At 39.3% G+C, this 25958-nt stretch overlaps 1 protein-coding gene and 1 long non-coding RNA gene across 2 annotated transcripts in view; one reads left to right on the top strand and one right to left on the bottom strand.

Annotated features, from left to right (window-relative positions):
• The window catches only part of LOC124295610, a 79633-nt gene that overhangs the window by 7650 nt on the left and 46025 nt on the right, over positions 1 to 25958 (bottom strand). The gene's annotated exons all lie outside the window — the stretch shown is intronic.
• Positions 11335 to 25958, top strand: part of LOC107227895 (lachesin-like) — a 29386-nt gene continuing 14762 nt past the window's right edge. Inside the window, exons 1-4 of the mRNA XM_046746199.1 lie at positions 11335 to 11493; positions 17518 to 17612; positions 23128 to 23234; positions 25290 to 25475. Of these exons, the coding sequence (XP_046602155.1) occupies positions 17543 to 17612; positions 23128 to 23234; positions 25290 to 25475 (363 nt within the window). The 5' untranslated portion in view covers positions 11335 to 11493; positions 17518 to 17542. The remainder of the gene's footprint in view (positions 11494 to 17517; positions 17613 to 23127; positions 23235 to 25289; positions 25476 to 25958) is intronic.

Here is a 25958-nt window from a genome sequence, read left to right as displayed (position 1 = left end):
CGCCGTCCATCCCTGAGGGGTTAATTTATATTCGAGTTCCCGATTCTCGAAGCGTTTCGTTCGGACTTCTCTTGCCTTCGACTGGGTCCGTTGGAGGGATCGCGAATAGGTTTTTTTTTTTTTTTTTTTCACATCATTCACGACCAGTTTAATTGGATTCATCGGTGGAGATTGCGTTTCGGTGAATCGAAATGATTATCTAACTGCCTGATTGTACGTCGTCTGCTACGATTTAACGCGCATGCGCCAAAATCCGAGACCAGTTCTCCGGTTGAAAGGAAAAACATCCCGTCTCGGAATTTCATTCAAAAACGTTGAACGTCCTCGGACATCATTTCAGACATACAATGTTGTTCAATGAAATTCTGATATGAGGTTTTATTCAACCAAAATCTGAGATGAGGTTTCGTTGGACGAAATGCTTGGATACGATGTTGTTTGCCAGGGTGGCAAGCGAAAATAATTTTGACAGTTATCGCCGGCAGTTTTGTTCAACACCGACAGCTGTCGAACTTTTGTCTGAGTTTATGACGGGTGTCTGAAAAAAAATTCACATCATACCAGCCAAATTGGACGAATGGAATTTCCTTTTAATGGAAAGAAAAGTCTGATTTCGAGGGCGTGCAATTCGTCAAAGTTACCCGGTATGACGATATGAATTTTTATTCAGAGAGAAGGACTAATGCCCACTGAAACCTCTCAGTTACAAATTTATAAAGAATATTATTACTCTTACGATAAAATATATACCGAGAAAAACAATTTATACCATATTATTCCCACAAAAAACTTCGATCACAAAGCGGATACTAATCTTAAAGTTGAAATGTAAAAATCTGAAAAAATTAGGCAACTGTTTTTGAATGATTTAAAATTCATTCGGGGAATGAAGCGGCAAAAATTCTACAACATCCCAAAGAAGGATGACGGATAGCGCGAACCCCCTTCTCTCTCTCTCTGTTTTTCATTTTCTCTTTTTTTCTTCTCGCAGGAAAGAAAGCCCGCGAGTTTCACCTGGCCCTCCATGCGTGTACGATACATCCTCGGTCACTTTCCATCCCTCGAGATCCCGTCCCATAGCACTATATTAAATATTTTCTAGGAACAACGGCCGGGATGTAGGGAATCGCGAGGGGTTGATGGGACAGCCCCGGCCTTCCTTGGTTTACCTAAACCTACACGACGGGCATTCCTATAACAGATAACATTCACCGGCTACCTGGAGTTTATCGTCGTATTGTTCGACGTGTAGAAAGCGTCAGGTTGACAACCTCCGATTCTTCTTTTATTTTTCACGATTATTTTGTTATAGCCGGGTAGTTTATTTTCACGTTTATACGGCGCACCGACAACTCGTTTTCATTGTTATTGAACCCCGTTTTCTTACCCCGTTTCTCTGACTTTTTTCTATTTTTTTTTTTTTTTTTTTTTTTTTTCGAGGCAATGCACGGGGGTCTGGTTTTCGGCCGGGGAGGATTTTCGGATCGAGAGGGAACCTTTCGATTACTTCGAATCGAAAAAGATAAAAAATAAAAAAAAACAATTACCATTCAAAGAAAAGCATGACACGAAATTCGGTGTCAGCTGTGGGATGCGAAAATTAATTTTAATCGTAACTGTGACAAATCAAGAAATTCTTTGACCTAGTCAAAAACAAACCATATTCTTAGACTTGAAGAGTAGAATTCAGTTCGATTCGATTCGATTCAATTCAATTCAATTCAATTCAATATAGGTTTAATCACGAATTCACCCCAAGTTCTCTGGAATAACTGCATAAAGCGTTTCGAATCGCAATGCAGTCCGGAAGTATCGAGAGCACAACGGTTCAGCGTCTGGATAGTTTTATCTGTAGGTATACGAAGGCCTAAGAAAGCGACGCGTGGAGCCTGCGGAGAAACAATGCGAACCAGTTTAAAGACGTTACCATTTTCGTTTCGATTTCCGTTACCGTACGGCATGACCAGGGCCGGCAAGCAGAGCTTCGCTCCCTATTGCCACGAGCTTTTCTGCAGTATACCTTATACCGTTGGAGTGGATTTCCACGCTCAGTTAGGACCGGAGTAACTCTCCTTCGCTTTACTCCCCATTTATTCTCTTCACTGCTATTGTCGTTTAGGGCGGGATGAGTTGACAAGATTGAAAATGAAAGTATGATACCGCATCTGCGATGGTGTATGAAACATTTTCGTATCATTTATTTTCTTTATCAAAATCACTCTGAAAATCATGCGAAAATTGTCAAGCGGTAGAACGGTATCAACCCTTGTTTGACACACAACTGTAAAATCACATACCTGATACACTGGGGTCGTTTGTACTCCAGTGACAAAAATCGTCAGTATGAATTAATTTTTATGGGTAACGTCTCAATGACTTTTTTTTTTAAACTTTTTTTTCTTTATACTAAAATTTATTTAATAATTTCACATGTCTTACACATAACACAGGAAGTTATAAAGTAAAACAGAAATTTTCTTGTTCGTTTTTGATGGTATATCTCGCTGTTGCGGTGTGTGTAAATTTTTACCCCCTATTTAAATCTGGTTGACATGATATCTCAACTTTAAAACTTTCGGGAAAAAACAATGAAATGGTTAAAAAGTTCACCTGTCGCTATCTCCTCAAGCAGAATTATGCAAATTTGATAGAAAAGAACATCTCGATTTTCATTCAACTTAAATTGTTACTTATTTTGTTGTTTTTTTTCCATCGAATTTGCATAATTCCGGTTCAGCGGTGACAGCGACAAGTGAAATTTTTAATAATGTCTTTATTTTTTTTTAGGATAATTGAAAACTTTAAATCGACATTTACCATCAAAAACGAACAAAAAAATTTACCGCATTACTTTATAACCTTCTCTGTTATGTGTAAGAATTTGAGATTACTAAATAAATTTTACTATGATGAAAGGAAAAAAATTATTAAAAATACGTCATTGAGATGTGAGACTATCCCTTTAAATATTTTCACTTGTAATTATTTTTCGTAAGTTCTTGAAAAGTTAGTTTTCGCGACTATACGGGGTTATATAGCAAAATATGAATATGCCAAAGGGCGCCGCAGACCCGATTTTCTTACGTTTAGGTACTCTAAATTAACGAAGAAAATTCATGGAGTGGTTTGTATCCAAGGGTGTGAAAACAAGGTTAAAACCATCCGAATAGACCCTATTCTCAAAGTCAATCGAGTCGAAAGTTGAATTAAGAAAAATTTACTGTGTTTTATAAGTGACAGTAATCGTCTACGTTGAATAAGATTTTTTTTCCACCGTTACGATCAACTAGTTTCAATTTTGTACTGACAATAAGAGCTATACTTTTTCGTTATCCTAACAGGCCTCATGGACTGTACAGTAACTGCAATTCTAGTAGCGATGGCCACTAATATCAAAATAATCGACGCATCGATCAATAGAGTTCAAAAAAACAATCGAACATGACTCGGGTAAATCGGTAAAATTTGATCGATTATTAGATTAGTTCGTATTTTTTTAAAACGTTGCTTTTAAAACAAAAATTTCGTAAATTTTAGCATGTAGCCTTAATGGCGGAAATGGTTTTTTATAATTTACAGTCACAAATATTCATTCATCTTTCATTAATTATATGAAACATATACTTAGTAATGAGCTAACGATAATAACCGATACTTCGATCACATAAATTGATATCGTATCGCGCCGTTCATGCGAATAAAAAATAAAAACCTATTGTAAAAAAAAAAATAATTCAATGATACTCGATTAATCGGAGAAAAAAACAATCGACTTTTCTCGGTGTGTCTGGGCGAATCTGACATAGTAAGAAGTAGTATAGCAAGGCCGGTTCTACACACAGATTCCGGTTACCGACACTTACCGACCGAGCCGCTCCGCGCAGCCTACCGAGCCGCTCCGCGCAGCTCAGACTCAAACCGTTTTCCGCTCCGCGCAGCCCAGACGCAAACCCTTTTCCGCGATGACGTCACAGTCTGCCGTACCGGCTTGAGGTCAAAACCGTGCAACCTTACCGACAGTTGTATCGGTCGAAGGTCAAAATCCCGCGATGACGTCACAGTCTGTCGTACCGAAGGTCTGTAGTGCTCGCCTGCCGACGGTAGAGGGCGCAGCGGGGGGGCGAGAACTTTTTTACCGTCCCGCATTTTTTTCCCACGATATGACTGCTGATGTGTAACATTAACCACTCCGAATTCCTTTCCCAATATCACTGATGTGTAACATCAACCACCCCCACATTCCTTCCCACGTTATCAACGACGTGACATTCCAAAATTAATGGTTCCGAGAATCGTGTTTCACTTATTCGGATGTTGGTTTGATATCAACCACGTGACATTTTTTGGCTTGTAACTGCCGTGTGAACTCAACGATGAATTTTGAACGGGTTCAGTCAAGACCAGCGTGCAAGGTCGGCCGATAGCCGCGGTACATTCAAAGCCAAGGATCTGCGGTGTTGGGTTACTATCGCCCTGGGAATGCCAAAAGGTGCGCGCGCATACACAAACGTAAATCTGTAACATCTGACCAGGTCCACCGTTCGTATAAAATAGGTTAGCACGTGAAACTTGTACAACACTCAGACTGCTATTCTTGTGAGGCGAAAACCTTAAAATCATCATGATACGTAATAACGAAGAAGTAATTATCGGATTTAGCAACGCGACGTCAGAGTTCTCGCTACAAGATCTTCGGTGGCTCGTTGAGTCTGTCCGGAGAGCTCGTGTGCAACCGCACAGACTACACAGGATATATTTTCAGGATAAAACGTTGATCCTGACTTTTCAAAAATGGCAAAACGAAGTAATTGCAGTATTATCGGACATTGAACCGGATGACGATGAAGGTGAAGCCGATTTGATCGAGTGTCGTCAGATCGACGAGGAGTAAGAAACAAACCGAACCGTACACATCTAATGTTACCCACACAATCGAAGACACACACACACACACACACACACACAACATTTCGGTAGCCTCTAGAAGTTTTTCGAGGATTCTGTGTGGGAGGAATACGGTTACAAAAGTCTGAATTTCAGGTCAGAAAGACAGTCTTGCACCTTCAGCTCTCATGAAGAGAACTCCAAGTAAAGCAGAACTAAAACAGCGAATCGATCTGTTCTTAAAAAATATTCACAACTTGAAAACCGTTATTAACCAGAAGTCAGAACTAAACAAAGTGACAAAAAAGTTCGCAAATCTAAATTTATCAAGAAACACATAACTACTGAACATTAAAAAAAGAATGGATCTCACAAAACTCAACAAAGTTGCAAGCATGAACGAATTTCTGTCGACGAAGAAATTGAGGGAGCTGGAAATTTTTTCAAAATCCATAAAGTCACCAACATTGGACGAGTCCAAACGAGGTTCGGGCAGCGTTTCGTCACAGACCTGAACACCGAATTCAGCGTGTTCTTACCGGCACGGATTGTGCGACTGCTGAACGAGACCCAATATCAGAAATTGATGCAGACGATGGAGGAGGAGCGGTTGTTCTTGCAGTATATGGACGGTCAGTACGGTCAAATTGAATTCAAAGATGCGTCGACTCTCGCTTAATTTGTACACACCGTACCTGGACAACGTGTGCAGCATCTCCAATTATTCTACGTTGCATAACCTTTATGAAAATTGTATACATTGTTTGACGAAGCTTCTTTATTTTATATCATTTTATTTTATACCATTTAATGGTACGACGTTCTGTATTGAATAAAAAAATATATGTATTTATCACTCAACGCAAAACCATCCTGTCCACCTTAAACTCGACAAATTGTTGGTAACAGCAATTCGACTTTTACAATCTGAGAAAGTGCCAATTTGAACACCGATGAGCAAAGACGAAGGTTTTCTAAGCTACGTTTTGAACCTCGTAACTGTAACGTGAACAGTACGATGAGATTTCAGCGGACTCAGTCTAGGACAGAGTGCAAGGTCGACCAACATCTGAGTTAGCGTACGTTTAAAGCTGCAGGTCCTACGGAGTTGGGTTACTATCGCTCTTGGAATGCAAAACATTATGACGTTGGTGTACAGATTAGTCGAGAATGAGATGCAAGGTTGAGGTGCAGTTTAGATTTCGTTTGACAAGTTTTTATTAATTTTATAAAAAAAGTATTAAATATAATATATATATATATATAGATATACATTCGGTTTCTCAACAAAAATTTTGCGAAAGGCTTCAACGATTGGAGAAAAGATGAGAATTATCACAACGATCGGACTCTTGAAAGCGCTCGCGGAAAAATTCAAACGTCTTCAGAAAACGGATGGAGGTACGCGGTCGACAAAAATAATACTTGGAATCTGTTCTATGCAACGTTGAATTCTGAAAGTTTCTGAAATAAACTCGTGTTACATGAATCGAGATAACGACATTCGGTGAACATGGGACCACCCTACGATATCACATTTTTACGTTTGCAAAACATAAACACAAGGGTTCGTTATATAAGACTGCAAGTCCTGGACCAGCTCATTGGCAGTCAAACTCAAGTGGTGTAAAGTGTCTTGCGTCTTCGACTATATACTTTGTCAGAAAAGAAACGGTAAGTCCTTATACAAATTGCTACCTAACGTAAATTTTTTCAATTTATTACACTTATTCACTTCTTTTGTTCGAAAAAAAAATTAGATATATTTCAAACTACTTAGGAAACTTCAAGTGATTTTAAAAACATATTCAACTACTCATAAATCTCCAAACTCAGCTTAATAGCTTTCGAATTTGTTTCTCACCTGAACATTTTTCAACTACTGAAACATCTTCAAATTTTCAGTTCTGGACCAGCTCATTGGCAGTCAAACTCAAGAGGTGTAAAGTGTCTTGCGTCTTCGACTATATACTTTGTCAGAAAAGAAACGGTAAGTCCTTATACAAATTGCTACCTAACGTAAATTTTTTCAATTTATTACACTCATTCACTTCTTTTGTTCGAAAAAAAAAAATTAGATATATTTCAAACTACTTAGGAAACTTCAAGTGATTTTAAAAACATATTCAACAACTCGTAAATCTCCAAACTCAGCTTAATAGCTTTCGAATTTGTTTCTCAGCTTAACATTTTTTTTGACTACTGAAACATCTTCAAATTTTCTGAATATACCCTTTTTTTTTCTTCCCCAGATCATGATTCCCAATGTATTCAACTTGCCGCCAAGTCCGATGCCGGCACCACAGGATGTGATGTTTCCGGAACCGGATCTACCGAACATACGTCGCATATATATACATCGTCAGATCGAGACACGGCTCCAGGAGGAACAACTGCACGATCTCATAGTCATAGTTTCACGACTGGATGCTGCAGTTCACGGCGTGCAGACCTTTTTCGTCTTTGATTATATTTTAATACACTTGACTTACGACGAATCTGGGGATATATGGCTCCACGAGACAGATTTTTGATGGAAGAACGAACACGAAAAAGGTCTGCACGCCGGAACTACCCGCGTCGACGTGCGCGGCATCGACGAGACCTGGCGGGCGATCTTGTTGATATGACGTCGTACGCTGGACAAAACAAAGGCTACAAGTACATGCTCACAGTCATTGATATCTTTTCAAAGTATGCGTGGGCTATACCGATGAAGAGCAAGTCTGAAGATGAACCCAACGGCGGGTTGTGGTGGTCCATTACCCAGACGATGTCTTACGTAACTCGCGTCCATGAGAGCATGTAAATATACAATTTGTAAATTTTCACGATCCTAGGTTTCTTAAATTTTTTTAGAAAGTTCATTAAATATGTCTTTTCTTTGTTTCAAATCTCTTTAATGATCAACCAACGACAGACAGTTTAATAGTAGTAGTGTATCATACAGTAATATACGAATATTGTCACAGTAGTGGGATAAACAGGGTTTTTTGAAAAAAAAAAAATTTCACAACGGAACGCGTGTCACTGCAGCTTCAACAGTTGACGTAAAAAGTTTGGAAAATTCTGAGTGAAAAAAGTTGAAGTCATTGATTTGATGGATTTCGGTTCACCATCGTGGTAGAAATTGAACAAAATGCCAGATACTAATTCAAACTGTGCGCATCTAGTCTTAGTTTCACGACTTGATGCTGTAGTTCGCAATGTACAGACCTTTTTTTGTCTTCGATAATATTTTAATATATTTAAGTTACGAAACAGATTTTTAATTTCTTTAGATAAGTACCAGATCATTATAGTCACACAATGTACAAACCTTTTTTGTCTTCGACAATATTTTAATACATTCAAGTTACTAAACAGATTTTTAATTTCATTAAATAAATAAATACCAGATCTTATAGTCATTGTTTCACGATCCGTTTTCAATTCAGAACCTCTATCCCGTTAGTTAAGAGTTTATTTCAGAAACTTCCAGAATTCAACGTTGCATAGAACAGATTCCAAGTATTATTTTTGTCGACCGCGTACCTCCATCCGTTTTCTGAAGACGTTTGAATTTTTCCGCGAGCGCTTTCAAGAGTCCGATCGTTGTGATAATTCTCATCTTTTCTCCAATCGTTGAAGCCTTTCGCAAAATTTTTGTTGAGAAACCGAATGTATATCTATATATATATATATATTATATTTAATACTTTTTTTATAAAATTAATAAAAACTTGTCAAACGAAATCTAAACTGCACCTCAACCTTGCATCTCATTCTCGACTAATCTGTACACCAACGTCATAATGTTTTGCATTCCAAGAGCGATAGTAACCCAACTCCGTAGGACCTGCAGCTTTAAACGTACGCTAACTCAGATGTTGGTCGACCTTGCACTCTGTCCTAGACTGAGTCCGCTGAAATCTCATCGTACTGTTCACGTTACAGTTACGAGGTTCAAAACGTAGCTTAGAAAACCTTCGTCTTTGCTCATCGGTGTTCAAATTGGCACTTTCTCAGATTGTAAAAGTCGAATTGCTGTTACCAACAATTTGTCGAGTTTAAGGTGGACAGGATGGTTTTGCGTTGAGTGATAAATACATATATTTTTTTATTCAATACAGAACGTCGTACCATTAAATGGTATAAAATAAAATGATATAAAATAAAGAAGCTTCGTCAAACAATGTATACAATTTTCATAAAGGTTATGCAACGTAGAATAATTGGAGATGCTGCACACGTTGTCCAGGTACGGTGTGTACAAATTAAGCGAGAGTCGACGCATCTTTGAATTCAATTTGACCGTACTGACCGTCCATATACTGCAAGAACAACCGCTCCTCCTCCATCGTCTGCATCAATTTCTGATATTGGGTCTCGTTCAGCAGTCGCACAATCCGTGCCGGTAAGAACACGCTGAATTCGGTGTTCAGGTCTGTGACGAAACGCTGCCCGAACCTCGTTTGGACTCGTCCAATGTTGGTGACTTTATGGATTTTGAAAAAATTTCCAGCTCCCTCAATTTCTTCGTCGACAGAAATTCGTTCATGCTTGCAACTTTGTTGAGTTTTGTGAGATCCATTCTTTTTTTAATGTTCAGTAGTTATGTGTTTCTTGATAAATTTAGATTTGCGAACTTTTTTGTCACTTTGTTTAGTTCTGACTTCTGGTTAATAACGGTTTTCAAGTTGTGAATATTTTTTAAGAACAGATCGATTCGCTGTTTTAGTTCTGCTTTACTTGGAGTTCTCTTCATGAGAGCTGAAGGTGCAAGACTGTCTTTCTGACCTGAAATTCAGACTTTTGTAACCGTATTCCTCCCACACAGAATCCTCGAAAAACTTCTAGAGGCTACCGAAATGTTGTGTGTGTGTGTGTGTGTGTGTGTGTGTCTTCGATTGTGTGGGTAACATTAGATGTGTACGGTTCGGTTTGTTTCTTACTCCTCGTCGATCTGACGACACTCGATCAAATCGGCTTCACCTTCATCGTCATCCGGTTCAATGTCCGATAATACTGCAATTACTTCGTTTTGCCATTTTTGAAAAGTCAGGATCAACGTTTTATCCTGAAAATATATCCTGTGTAGTCTGTGCGGTTGCACACGAGCTCTCCGGACAGACTCAACGAGCCACCGAAGATCTTGTAGCGAGAACTCTGACGTCGCGTTGCTAAATCCGATAATTACTTCTTCGTTATTACGTATCATGATGATTTTAAGGTTTTCGCCTCACAAGAATAGCAGTCTGAGTGTTGTACAAGTTTCACGTGCTAACCTATTTTATACGAACGGTGGACCTGGTCAGATGTTACAGATTTACGTTTGTGTATGCGCGCGCACCTTTTGGCATTCCCAGGGCGATAGTAACCCAACACCGCAGATCCTTGGCTTTGAATGTACCGCGGCTATCGGCCGACCTTGCACGCTGGTCTTGACTGAACCCGTTCAAAATTCATCGTTGAGTTCACACGGCAGTTACAAGCCAAAAAATGTCACGTGGTTGATATCAAACCAACATCCGAATAAGTGAAACACGATTCTCGGAACCATTAATTTTGGAATGTCACGTCGTTGATAACGTGGGAAGGAATGTGGGGGTGGTTGATGTTACACATCAGTGATATTGGGAAAGGAATTCGGAGTGGTTAATGTTACACATCAGCAGTCATATCGTGGGAAAAAAATGCGGGACGGTAAAAAAGTTCTCGCCCCCCCGCTGCGCCCTCTACCGTCGGCAGGCGAGCACTACAGACCTTCGGTACGACAGACTGTGACGTCATCGCGGGATTTTGACCTTCGACCGATACAACTGTCGGTAAGGTTGCACGGTTTTGACCTCAAGCCGGTACGGCAGACTGTGACGTCATCGCGGAAAAGGGTTTGCGTCTGGGCTGCGCGGAGCGGAAAACGGTTTGAGTCTGAGCTGCGCGGAGCGGCTCGGTCGGTAAGTGTCGGTAACCGGAATCTGCGTGTGGAACCGGTCTTGCTATACTACTGTAAGAGGTTCGATATTAAAGTTTTCAATATATTTGATCGGAGAACCTGCACCTCGGATCTCCATCAAACTTCCGGCCGGTGCATTTTCTTGTCATCGGCAAGAGCGGCAACGGCTGTCGGTGCACTTCCGGGGGAAGTTATCAACCCCACACGAGTCCAAGATCGCCCCTCCAGCCCTCGACTCGTCGTTTTTCTTTTTTTTTTTTTTTTCATCCCCCAAGAAACCGGGAAAGAAATCCCGCGGGTGCGATCGGGTAAAATCTGTCTTGCAGGAGGGGCTGCGGTTGAAATTAGCCGACACGTATTTTCCCCGAAAACGCGGAGTGCCGCGATTAAATCAGGTGGGTGCAGGGTGCGCTGGAGATTCGGAGTCTGCGCCACCGCCGGGGGTGTAAAGCGAGAGAGGAGGAAGCACGAAGCACCCTCCGCGATGCTGAGGCTCCGACAGTCGAACGGCAAACCTCAATGAAAACGCACCGCTCAAACTCGGAGGGTGTCATTAGAGTCACGTGCGCACCCTAAACCGGCAACTTTACACAGTTTCCAAACCCCCGAACGAGACGCAGGTTTAACAACCCCAGACCGCTGAAATGATTATCGAGATCGTAATCCCTCGACATGTAAGTTCCCTTCTTCGCAATCACGATCGTTTCGTTCGATTAATTTCGGGATTCGCTGTCGTCGAATTTTCATCTTCCAGTGATCAGATTTCATCGCAAGTGCGTCGCGGCGTAAAGTGACGAGTGCGAACTTTCTCCCTACGTATCCGCGTACGAAAAACGATCAGTGCGAAAGCTCCGATCAACGAACAGAAAAGTGAAATCGCTTCTTACTTCAAAATTTTCTCTACTCGTTTAAATCTTCTTCGTCTTCTCGCTTGCTCGTCTTAGAAAATCATTTATCGCGCATATTTCTTCCCCAATTTCACGGTATTAAAATATTCCTTAGGTTCGCAGTGCGGAGGGTGTATCTCGGACGCATAAATCAAGCTTCCGATCCTCGTTCTCGTCGTCGCCAAAACCTTGCTTTCCATCCCCTTCTCACCCAGTTGCACCCGTCGTACCGCGTCGCGTCAAATTTTCCACTTGATCCCTGTTTACCGGTTACAATAATAACAAAAATTCCAGCAACAGCGATAATAATAGTAACAGTAATACCCGGACAATTAAAAATTTGTAAACAGGGTGAAGAAAAGCGATTGGAAAATAAAGAAAAAAAAAAAAAAAAGAAGATCATTCGCACAGCCAATGGCAACAGCGAACACGCATGCTAAAGCACCTCGTATGATCCTATCCGGCTAATTAACCGTGCGGAAGATACACAGAAGAACTTTGCCCCGTAGTTCATAATTACGAAAAGAATGAAAAATAATGGGTAGAATAGAGTTTTCCCGCGAGGTTGGGTACATATATTTATATATTTTTTCTATCTCTCTCGGCCTGTTCCGCAACCGGCCGAGATATAAGCCGAGAGAGATAGATAGATAGATAGATCGCGTTTATTTATGCCATGACCCACTTGGGTTTTAAGGCAAGTAACATAAGATACAAGATCAGGATTTTACAATAGATCTAGTGATAATAATGCAATATAACAGAAGTGTAATATAATAAAAAGGATATATTACTAACTATGAACCAGGAAGATAAAATAAATAAATAGTTAACTAATAATAAATATACAATTTAGAGTTGATAATCAATGAAAATAATGATGGTTTACAATTTAAAGAACCGACGATAGGAATAAAATAATAGTGCACAATTTGATAGATGCAGGATAAGAATAGGTAGTACAGGAAGATATATAAAATAAATTAAAAGTAGTAATAAAATTAAGAATAACAATGAGAATAAACGTAAAACATAATAAAACGGAGATAGAAATACAATGAGAAGTAGAACAACAGTGGATAGACGAAAACCAGATAATTTATAATTTGTCCACGCTATGGAGTTTCCTATTCTACGGCCGCTGCCAATCATAGCCTAGATCTTATATGGGTCATGGAAGAGCCCGATTCTGCTGCTAGGAGATAATGGTGGAGCTTGGGTTTGAAAACTTCAAGCGACGGGGAGTTTTTTAGGGACGATGGAAGGCTGTTCCAAAACCGCATGGCAGATAGGAGAAAGGAGTTTTGGTAGACCGCTGTTCTGGTGAACGGAATAGGCAGCAGCATGCCCTGAGAAGAGGCCGCTAATCTGGATGATCGTCGCGTACTACGATCAGAGAGAGAGAGAGAGAGAGAGAGAGAGAGAGAGAGAGTAAGGAAGATACTTTAGAAAAGTTTTCTCTACCACTAAACTTTTTCACCGTAGGAAACGAAACGCGGAGGCAGATGTGTGTGCATTCGAATTCCTGTACGTGTCTATATATACATACATGTACACACATGTGTATGCGTGCATATGGTAGATATAAAGGCGCGGTGAAACCAACGGAAATTTCTCGTATCGTCGCCGTTGCGAGCGATTTGCAAACTCGTTTTCTAAGAGACGAATGGATAACAGTTGCCCGGATAAAACGACGTCTGGAGTAACGGAGCGGGCGAGAGATCCCCATTCCTACTCACTCTCTCCTCGACTCGCACGTATCTGCTGCTGCACGGTGTAGATATAAGGGAGACAGACGTTCCGAAAACGATGTCGTTTCTTCAAATTCCTTTCTTCTCTCTTCTCTTTATTCACCCCAATTTTACTCTCCTCATTGGTTCGAATATTTCAGAAACCCGCTCGGTTCCCCATGTTTTTTTCCATCTTTTTTTTCTTGCTTATCGTTATTCTTGTTTCGTAATCGTCGCGACGCGTTGTCGAAAAAAATTTCACCTCTCTCGTCAAATTGATCTCGCCGTGGAGAGGCAAAGCTGATTCGGAAGAGAGAGAAAAAAAAAAAAAACCGACTCTCATTTTCGCACCACAACTTTCATTCCACTCGCAGAATTTCGTTTCTGGAGAAACGGATAAAAATTTAGAGGAATGGGGGTAAAAAAATAAACAGAATTTGGAGAAAAAAAACAAAAAAAAAAACAAAAAACGAATACTCCGTTGGTCGGTGTGATTTTTTTTTCTTCTTTTACTTTTTGGTGCGTAGAGAAAAAAAAAAAAAAAAGGAAACGGTACGACTTTCACGGTATTTCCAAACAATAAACCTGCTAATTAGTTTCAGCGTAACGACGTTATTATTTGTATATAACTCAGTCTTGCAGAAGCCTTAACGTCATAATATTTACCCTCGAAGCGAGAAGTAAGCGATCCCTCGCCACCTTATCTCTCCGTTTATCCGGATAAATATCAGCACACAACATTATATATATATATATATATGTATATATATACATGTATGTATAATATTCTGGTGAAAATTCACTTCTGGAATTCCCTTTGAAATTTATGGAATTGAAATTCCCTGTCCTCTCTTCTGAACTAAATTAAAAAAAAAAAAAAAAAAGAACGAAAATCAGAGAGCGAGAAAGATCTGAAGTAAAAGAGTGAAAAAAAAAAAAAAAAAAAATCAGTCAAATGAAAAATATTTTTCTTATATTTTATAAGTGATAATTGATTCGACCCTAAATTTTTTGTTTCATTCAAAATTCCGTACTAGGCCAGAAAAAACGAGTTTCAGCGTTTTCAGATTGGGAGTTTCTTTTGTTTTTTTTTTTTTTATAGCAAATATAACTAAGGGTTGATCGAATTGGTGTAAAAAAAAATTAACACGACACTCATCAGTGAGCCACATTTTTAATTTTTTTCACCAACGATCGTTTTCGCCATCGATTCGCTTCTTCTCTTCCCCCCCCCCCCCCCCCCCCCCCCACCTCCCCTTTCTTTCCTACCGAGGTTCTTCTTACATCCGCCGTTTTTGCATTGAAACAGTGACGAATCGAGAGGGTTGAGACGGCGTGAAGATAATCCTTTGAGAAATTACGACGTCGGATTACCGAATGTTGCGGCAGCTGTTTCCACGATTGACTCGACGAACTGCGACGAATATTTTCATTCGTTAATTAATTCCCTTTTCGATGGTAATCATACGGGATGAAAAAAAAAAAAACGCTAACGGATGTCGAACGCTCGTCGAATCGACGTTTAACAACAAAAAAAAAAACAAAAAAAGAAAGCGAATTCAGAAAACAAGTAGAAAACAAGATCGTGTAAAACGAACTACGCAGGGTGGATGGAAAATCGAGTCGCGACTGCGTGCAGGCGGTAAAAGGGGGTGTGGCAAAAGAGGGGTGAGGATCTCCCCCCCCCCCCCCACCTCACCGTGCGAAGTTATCCGGGATCTGACGCAGTTGCTGAAAGTTAGACGTTAGAATGCAGAATCCGAGACAGACGACCGGCTAAGACAGCCGGTAAGCTGTGGCCGTCTGCAAAGTATGCCAGAGTGGGAGAGGTGGGAGGGAGGGAGAGAGGCGAAACAACCCCTAGAGGAGATAAGCCGAGGGTTGAAAATTGCGGGACGTTCTCGGTCGGTGGTTGTTCGAATTCGTCGGATCGGTCCCATCTCTTCCCCCCCCCCCCTCCCCAATAATAAGTACGGGGTGCAAGCCGAGAATGAAGAATGAGAAAGAGAGGAAAAGGAATATGAAATGAAATGGGATCGGAGGAGGAGGAGGAGGAGGAGGCGGAGGGGGAAGGGAAAGGGGCAGCATCTGCTTTCAATCAGACAAACATATTAAATTAATTAATCAACGTCTCGCGGCGGCTCTTACACAGCCGATCTTGTGCATAATCGAGGAATAATTCCCCCTCGCCCCCGTCCCCCTCCTCGCCGTCATCGTCCCCGTTTCAATCCCTCGCGCTTCGCTTTTCCGCCATCGTCGCAGGGACGATTGAGATGTTTTTTATACGCTTACATTTCTCATCGAGGAATTAGACGCAACGAATTTTTGGAATGAAAAAAGAAAGAAGAAACCACGTGTCTGACTGAGAAGAGAGAAAGAAGGTTGGAGGATGGAGAAACGAGCCTGTTACGTGTGACGAAATTTTTGACGGGGTTGGAAGAAGAAAATAAAAATAAAATTCAGGAACAAGGGTTGTATAAGCCAAGTTTGAAGAAGTCGGTTAAGGGGTGGAATTCAGAAGTTGATGACACAGGGCTTAAACGAATCATAAATGAAAACAGATCTTAATTGTCGGTGGCTACAAATTGTTGGAAGTTTGTTAAAAATTTGAAAATGTTCGTTATCTTCACGGCTAATGCGGTTCTTTGGTCAGTCCAAAGTACTTGGCTGTATATGAGATTTGGACTGATTGTTAATGGGAATGAAGTGAATCCTCTCGTTGAATATCAGACCAGATTACCGGCCGAAAAGACGAAAACGAACTTTTATAAAATTGGATTTTTAACACAGCGCTTATGGCCGTTTCAATTTTTTTTTTTTTTTTTTTTTAACGGAAATACTGTCGCAATTATTTCACAAAGTTCATAGATATTCATAGGAAAACGAGACAATGGTTGTTGGAATAATGATCTTTTCAACGATATCTTGCAAAGTAGACGTTGACGACAGTTTCGAAAAGATTCTTGTACGATACAAATGTCGACTCCGGGATCCGATGATTATGTCACGGAATTTGAATATCGCGAATAGCATTTTAACACAATCTGGATAGACTTGTTACTAAAAATAACAAAATGAAGATTGAACCGTTGATTTTTTATTGAAAGATATATGAAAATAATGGTAACTGTAAACTAATATCGCTATTAATTGTATCCGACGACACATTCTCAATTGTAACGTGCAACGTTTTTACAAAAACAAATCCAAAATTCACAATTTTTCCTCAGTTTTTCAAAATTTCAAACTTTCGAAAACGGACATTTCAATATAATGAGAAAATTGTTTAAAAATTCCTGTGTACTCAGAAAAATCAACAAATTCATTTCGCATTGTTAAAAAAAGAAAACAAAAACACTCCCTAAAAATACGTAAAGCAACGTTTTGTTTAAGCAATTCATTGATAACTTTTGGGCGTTACTATTATTATTAAAATTCAATTTTCTCGTCGCTTCTGTAGTCATTGATATCTTATCCAATTTTCATCTTATCACAAAGTATTCGATATCGTCGACGAGAATCACTTTTGCTTGAAAACGTAAAGCCAATTTCTTGTAAACCGTATCACCATAATTGTGCAGTACTATAAAAAATATCGATATTTGCATTGGATGATAATCAACTTTAGGGAAATACCGCAGGTTCCTTGTTAATGTATTTTTTTCCCCCCTTACGCTCCATTCCTTCATTTCTGTTACGGTTTTTTCACGAAGCATTTACAAGAACCGTATTCACCCTGAAACATAGTAATATAAATTTTCGTATATTAATCACTGTCAATTTTGTGGCTTTGCCTCTTGGCCTCGCCCGTACAGCGAGAATCTTTTCATCTCCGTTCATCGTCTCTTTCTCTATTTTCTCTCTTATTATTTATCTTTCGTCAGTCGACCGCCTGGCTCAAGCTCGGATCAGGAACTGGAAACAAACGACCCGTGATATGCGATTTTCAAGAATATCAACAACACCCGCGGCGTTTTCACGTGTCCGAAAATTTAAACAATTTTTTTCACGCAACAAATCCTCCCCGATATTTTCGTAAACGCAAACTTTTGAAAACATCGGTATCCTATGTATTTTTCAGCTCGATCGATGACTGGATCGGCAAAATGGTGGACCGGAAGAAGGGACTGATCGCGATGCTGATAACACTGCTTATATACCCGAAGGATAATTTCGGTAAGTGCGGTCTTTCGATTATTTACAATCTTGGAAGACGCGTCGGTTAACTTCCGTTCGAAGAAAAAAGAAGAAAAAATAAAAAAAAAAGAAACGCCATACTGGCGTAAGGAACAAGAATAATGCTGTGATACCAAGAACCGTATACATAATTTCCTGAAATACAAGTAAAACCGGAAATTGGCGAAACTGCAAAGACTCGAAATTCCTTTATTATTCGCCTTTCTGCAACGGCACGCGGATTCAACGATATTTATTATTATATACATATATACGTGTTTACATATATTCTCTGGAAGAGACTCGGTGCGCCCTCGACGTCCTCCCATTTCAGCCTCATTTTTCCTCCCCCTCCTCCTCCTGCTCCTTCGCTTCAATTCCTTTCCTGCCACCGCGCGTCCAACTGACGTTTGACAAATGATCATTGTGCTTGAAAATATTTCTATAAACTCGGTTCTGCATGTATATATTATACGTATACATACATACATACATATACATATATACGTATGTATATATACATGTACCTCGATACGTGCCGCTAAAACGTTGCGATTCGCCGATGCCGTCGCGTCGCGTTGCGGCTGCCGATCAATGCTCTTCGGAAAAGTTTTTTTCTTAATCTTATTTTCATTTTCGCTTTCACTGTTTTCCAATTCTTTTGGTTATTTTATTTTATTTATTTTTTTTCTTTCGTCCGTTTCTCGGTTCATTCTTGAATTTTTTTTTTTTTTTCTTCGTACACATAGTAGATATAGTTTTTTTTTTTTTTTTTTTTCACTCTTATTCTTATTCTTCTTCTCTTACCGTACGACAGCTCGTCCCGTTTATATGTACGAAAAAAAGTTTCCAACTTTGACGAAACCTCGATCTGACAATCCGCGGAAGTTATTTTTTTTTTTTTTTCTTTTCGTCACCTATCGAATCCCATTTGTTACACTCACCCATACATACGTTCGTATCGTTCGTTGAAAGCCGAATGAGAAAACGAATGAATGAAATTTATCGGCGGATCGGTATCGGCCGATTTTTACAGATGAGGACGAATTGCTGTCGGAGAAATTTACGTTTCTTTTTTTTTTTTTCTCCAAAACTAATCACTTTTTTGCTTTGCGGCAACAGTGAAATTCAATAAACACGGATTGCAAACATTTTTCAGGAATCTTGTGGATTTTGAATTTATTCAGGAATACGATAATCAGCGATTTGTCGGTGAAAGTATGACAATTTTAGAACAACAACGTCTGTTTTTTTCCTTCTTTAATTTATGCATGAATTCATCTCCGCATCAAACTTCAACACCAATCGGATAATAAGTCAGAATTAAGATATAAAAAAATATCTACCGTAATTCACATTCAACGAATGGAAGTGATGATTGTTATTTGTTTTTTTTTTTCAAAACGTCATTGTCAAAATTGATGGTTCTATTTTTTTTACACGATGAAATTAATAAGGGTATCGTTTTTTTTTTGTTTTTGTTCTATTTTTGTTTTCATACGGTTTGATCAGTTCTACAGAGCAAATGTTCTACGGAATATCTTCTATGAAAACATTTTTCCTGCAGAAAAATATTCCGTGCAACAATTTTCCTGTAAATTAATTCGTGCCAGATTATTATTTTTTTTTTTTTCCATACAAATCTCGAATTCCATTACGGATGAAAATTATTTCTGTCGAAACGATTGTTAAGAAAAAAAAATATTTCGCGTAACATTTGTCGTGTATTACAACTGATACATAGATCGGTAGAATCGATCCTCCTCCGTTTTTTCTACACTCATCTAAAGCGCGACGCGATGTACGGAACGAAATAACAATTTTTCAAATATTTGCTATTGTTCGATAAGACAAAAAAACAAAAAAAAAAGAAAGCGAAAATTGAACACGGACTGAGGCGTCGATCAGTGTCGGTACGCAAAGGTAAACATCGAACAATTTCAGGTATCGAAATTAAACACCGTACGGAATATTTGTCCGCGTATAACCGTCGCGTATACACATTGAACACATAAACCGACACGAATATACAGAGAAACGATATTCATTTTAGAGCATCGGGGAATGTTGCTGCCGGTGCAACGGCGTTATAAGCACGTAGGCAATTATTATGGCACGCGTGCGATCGCACGAGTTGCATTCCGGGGTAAAACGGGTTCGCACAGCGGGTCTCAATTACACTTACCGAGGGGGGGGGATGTAAAAGGGGTTCGTGTATGCACGTAGCGATTGAAAATTGGCCTAGAATTACGAGAGGAAAAGAGAGAATATATAGTGTGTATATATATATATATATATATATATATATATATATATATAGAGAGAGAGAGAGAGAGAGAGAGGGAGAGAGAACGAGAAACCCATCTGTTATATTTTTGATCTCGTTCCCACGCGGTCTCCGATTAAATTTAGTATTTACTCGAGTCCCGGTTGATGTAGCGGGCACAAAGCGAGTGAAAGCTCAAGTGGAAAAGGAGGAAAAGAAGGTGTAAAAAAATAAAAAAAAAAAAAAAAAGGAACGGTGGGGGAAGGGGGAGAACCGCCCTCCGCCTGATTTTTTCATGGCGTTTGTGTATATATATATGTATGTATGTATATATAAACGGACGTTTCAAGTTACATCCCCATTCAACGGGGGATGAATTTCTTCCCCGAATAATAACGGGTCACTCGCCTTGTGATATTATCATTGTCGCAGATTCCACTTTCACGCGGGATTTAACCGAGCGATATGCCGCCCAGATTCGCGGTTTAAACGGCAAATTAGAACACCTCTTTCAAACTACGATGCTCGAAATTTGACGAATTTTCAGTCGCGAGATACGAGGGTTGATCCAATTTTTCGAAAACACTGATACGACGCTAGTCAAGTTTTCGCGAAACTATTTTCCCGGACTCGCGAAAGGCACGAGGTAGACGGTTTTTTTTTTTCATTTATTTATTTATTTATTTATTTTTTTTTTTGACCAAAATGAAACGACGTTTTTTGCAAGCACGAATCGGCGTAATGTTTATTCTAGACAAATGAAAAATTGTACGAAATTTGTATTGAAAATAGAGTTAAATCGATTGAAGCGGATGAAAAATTGGGGGGAAAATTTTACTGAAAAGGTAAGCAAAGGATCTTAAAAGCTTCGTTAGATGATATTAAAAATTTCTACAGCTTTCAAACGTACCTCGTGCAATTCAATTTTCATTAAAAACTACTCAAATTTCCTTCCGAAAATTGTACACAATTAACTGCTCCGTATAATTGTCAAACACAAACGGATAAGTTTCTGCTTGTTGCTTTAAAAGATAAAAAAAAAAAAAGCAAGAATGATAAAAATAAACAAATATATCTCTCGAGCTTTCGGCTCCTGTCCGACAAGTCTGAATTCTCAGTTGGTTTGCTTCCGGTCCCACGGTGATTATCGCTTAAGCGTGTTTCCCGTGAGACTGTCTGAAAGTCTGAACGTTTCTGTTGCTTCTGTTCATCCGGTAGCTTCTTTCCTTGACGACGAGCGTCCCGCTCGAAACGCTTCGCCGAATTGAAACATCTCTCTCGTTTTCTGTTTTTTTTTCTCTTTTACTTTCTTCTTTTTTGCGTTTTTTTTTTTTTTTTTTCCCTCCTTCCTGTTCCCAGCAACGGCTAATCCGCTAACAATATCGTGCCCGGCTTATTTCACGCGTGTCTTACAGCCTATCGTACAAAGTTCCTCGCAAGCTCAAAATATCCCGAATTTCGTCCTTTAAGCCGGATCAATTTTTTTTTTTTTCTCCCCAGAGACACAACTTTTCGTGTTCCTCCCTCTCTTTCCCTTCGTAATCTCTACTCGATTGCCGGATCAGTCAATTATACACGTAATATTTTCACAGATCAGCATTGTGACTGACGAACGATCAGCGCGCGACATTTTTTAGAATCGTCGTTCAATCATTATAGTTATAATATTCGTAAGTAGGGCACGTTTCCAATTATTTGTAAAGTTATAATTAATTATTACACCTGAAAATAAGTAAAAAAATAGCGGTTAAGAAAATTCTTCTACTTGTCACATTTTTTCAAGTTATTATTATTATTATTTCGTTAAATATTCGGTGATCCCCTGTTTTCAACGTCGTTACTGATACTTGAGAATTCTTTACACGTTTAGGGGAGTTTGTATGAGACATCTGGAATTATTTAGTACATAAATTATTAGACAGAAATGTGACCGGCATATCATCTGCGTAAAGTGCCGTATAAATTTAACGATTTTTTTAAAGTCATAATTTTTTAACAAATGTTCGGTAACTTGGCTTGAAATTTTTCTAGTTCAATGGCATGTATTTCTACTTTATTTTAGATAAAAATGAGTAAATTGTAAAATATTCGGGTTCGTGCAGGGAATACTTTAAGATCTTATTGGACGGATATTCCCAACCAAAAGTGAGTCTCGGTGAGAATATTGAACACTTTGCGATGAGATGAAAATTTGACGAAAATTGATCACTGCGAAGATGATAAGATACTTCGTTTTTTAATCATAATAATGCCAAAAAGTTGTTAATAAATTGCTCAAACAAGAATTTGCGTAACGAATCTCTAGTCAAATTTTTCAACGTCACGTAAAATAAATTCACGGACATTTCTGACGACCCATGAATTTTTTTGGAATTTATGGCAATTAAAAAGAAAAAACCCGTTTTTGAGAATTTTGAAAAATAGATCAAAATTTCTGAATTTTTGTACAGTTTTCCGTAAATGGTTACACATCACACCGAAGAAGTCTTCTGACATGGAACGACTATTTTCATAAATAGAGCGTAAGAAAATTTTGGAAAATATAATGATTCAAAATCATGGAAAATTCCAAAACAAATCATATGTATTCAAAAGAATCAATGAATTCATTTCATATGAAACAAAAAAAAAAACTTCACCAAAGATTTGTTGAACAAATTTTTGTTCAAACAATTTATTAGCAACTTTTTGTCACGATTAATATTCAAAAGAATCATCTCATCAACTTTTGTTTTTCAGCTTCTTATCTCATCGCGAAGTGTTCAATATTCTCACCGACTCTCACATCTGATTGTGAATATATCCGTCCAATAAGTCCTTAAATCGATTGAAATAACGATTGTTTTCAATAAATTGGAACGAATGTTGCAGTTTTTTCGCTGTAGATTTCTCTCTTCACTTACGCGTCGCGAAGCCGCGATAAAGGAAAGGCTGTTCGTCTCACGTCTGACAAAATTTTCACGCATCCACGGACCGAGACACATGTGCCAATAATCGTCTGGCATCAAGAACTCGTGCGCAATGTTTTCACTGATACTGCACACCGCGAAGTAGTCACAGCCAGCGTATGGTCAGACGGTCAGTCGGGACTCGGCCACGTGCTCTGCTTGAGCACTCGTTCACGCGTCAATTCGCCGGAGAATAACAGCTACCGAAAAAGAAGAAAAGCGAGAAATCGCGGCGGCGATTTATACTTGGCTGTGGAGAAAGGTTCAAGCTCGAAATCTTATTCCTTGTTTTCACCCACAGGAGGCGCATTTCAACCCGAATTCTTGAAGCCGATCACAAATGTCACCGTTCCGATCGGCAGGGATGCCACCTTTACGTGTCACGTTGGTTATCTGGGTGGATATAGGGTAAGTAGCTCGACTTTTCAATAGGGTTAAAACTATTCTTCTTCTTCTTCTTTTTTCTTTTTTTTTTATGGGAGATGAAACGCGCTTTATGTGGTTCTGTATTTGGAAAAAATCGGTTCGTCGATTGGAAAGATCGTGTTCAAGCGGGGTTTGGTTCTTTTTCAATGCATTTTAACTTCATCGAGACTTTACTCGAGTCTACATTTTTTATGGTGTTTGAAACGCGCTTTCTTGTAGTTTAATAATTTGAGAAAATCGGTTCGTCGATTGGAACAATCGCTTCTAAGCGGGACTTGTATTTTTTTTTTTTAGCGAAGCTTAACTTCTAGTGTTTACTCGAATCTAAATTTTTATGGGGATTCAGACGCGCTTGTTTGTAGATTAATAATTGGAGAAAATCGGTTCGCCGATTAAAACGACCGCTTTTAAGCGGGGCTTACTTTTTTTTTAAACGAATTTTAACTTCGTATAGTTTATACTCGAATCTACATTTTTTTGGGGGGGGATGTCTAATTCAACAAACACAGTTTGGAATTTTTAATATTCTTGCTTATTCCTTAGATCTTCCAGTCCCGAATTCCTCGCTAAACGTGTGATTGTTTCTATATATATTTTTATTTCTTTTTTTTAAATTCAACGATTTTGAGATATCTCGATGCACCTGGAATGAAAAGAAAAAAAAGATTCCCTGCCTTTCGAAAAACTTGAATAATGACAAAAATGTTACAAGCTTTGAAAATTTCTTCACACAACAAGATTATTAGATTACAGTATTTTTGCCATTTAACAACTAACGTGGTCTGATTTTTTTTGTTTTTTTTGTTTTTCGCACTATCGCTAACTGACACTCAAAAATATACGTCCACTCTGATCGGCTGTAGAAAAAAAGAAATAAAATCGGCATAAATTTGAGGCTCTCGTTAAAGAAACGGTACCAGATAGTCCGCGTTCGCTTTCCATCGACAGCCACGGTTGACTAGTCATGCCGAACAAAGTTATCATCGAATATTGTCGGTTAAAACGGACATAGTGGTGACAGGAAGTGGAAAACAATTGACAATGCTCGGTCGGCTGCGGCGCCTATCTCGGTAGTGGGATTGAGTCTCTCCCTGCCTCTCCCGTTCTCTCTCTCTCTCTCTCTCTCTCACTCTCTCGGCACGTTCTTCCGGCGTTGGGCGTTGGGGCGGAATCGGGATCGGGGATGCAGAGTAAGGAGAATACTGCAGCTATCGGTCGGATATTCCCTGCGCCATTGCACCGCGATTCGCATACAACGTATAGTATATTTCTCATGGCAAAATTTGAACAGTTTCAACGCAGCAACAGTAGATAAAATTTTTCAAGCCTAATTAAGTGGTTCAATTACGGTGCATTGGAATGACTAACAAATTTTTTAGGATAAACAGTTTTCGTTTTCACCAACAACAAATAAACATCGTGTGATAGTAAAGCACAATTTGTGCTGCGTGAATGAAAAAAAAAAAAAAAAAAACATAGTTGGTTTGCCTAACACAAAGGAGTAAAAATAACGATACGAGTTGTCGGTAAAGTAGCGCGTTTAAAGTCCTCGCAAGTCAGAGCTGGAACAGAGCCCGTGTTGCCAAGTTGTGTGGATTTGTGGAAGCAGTTGTTTCGTTGTTTATAACTTATGCTTAAAGGTTGAGTGATCCGGAGTCGCGTTAAAGTGATTATAAAACTTGCCTACGGTGATATTATCGCTCGGTAAGTCTGCATTACCGATATTAGTTCCCCTTGGTGGTAGGCAACCGAACGTACCGCGTCGCTCGCTCGAAAACATTCCGTATATTTACGTCGATGAAAAGAATATTGTAAAAAGAAAATAGGAAAAAAAAAAACATCATTCGGAACTAACGAAGAATAATTATCCAGGGTATACGAAAGCGGAGAAAAAACCACTTTTGAAAGTATGACAAATTTCGCTAAGCTGTGTAGAGTGATAATGATAATGATAATAAGGGGAAACGTCGGCATATTTTTTCGCCGTGTTTCGAGTGGCAAAACCGATGCTCGTTGAGGATGTCTCGTGTGTTTCAGGTGGGCTGGGTGAAGGCGGACACGAAAGCGATTCAGGCCATTCACGACCACGTGATAACGCATAATCCACGCATATCCGTGTCGCACGGCGATCATTCAACGTGGAGCTTGCATATAAAGGGTGTACAAATGGAGGACGCGGGTCTCTACATGTGTCAAGTCAATACGGACCCGATGAAAAGCCAGGTAAACCGTGACTCCCGTCCCTTTCCTCGTCCCTTAACTCGCGGCACATGTAATATCATTCAATAACGCTTAATAAGGTTTAACGACGCCCAACGACGCTTAACGACGCTTTAGCGCCATTTAACAAGGCCGCGCCGGGCTTTTGATCGTTCGCCCCAGGGTTTGTGTATTTTTCTAATAACGCGGAGCGCAGCTAATCTTCTCTTTGTCCACGACCCTGTATCACCCTTCTGTACAATCTAGTTTTATTTTTTCTCTCTCTTCTATTTTCTTTACTTCGCTTTTTTTTGTTACTGTGTTTTTTCCTTTCACTCCCTCCTGCTGATTTTCATCCCTCTTTATCGGGGATTCTCCCTTTCTTTTTTTTTTTCGACGATTCGAAAACCCCGATTGTACAGATATTTTATACATTCTGAGATTACGCGCATCGCTTCATTTATCCCTGTACACAAGTGAGGAGGGTTCGGGTGTTTTTTTTTTTTT

Source organism: Neodiprion lecontei, chromosome 7 (genome assembly GCF_021901455.1).
Source record: "Neodiprion lecontei isolate iyNeoLeco1 chromosome 7, iyNeoLeco1.1, whole genome shotgun sequence".
NCBI classification, from domain to species: domain Eukaryota; kingdom Metazoa; phylum Arthropoda; class Insecta; order Hymenoptera; family Diprionidae; genus Neodiprion; species Neodiprion lecontei.
This window is presented reverse-complemented; position numbering and strand designations above follow the sequence as displayed.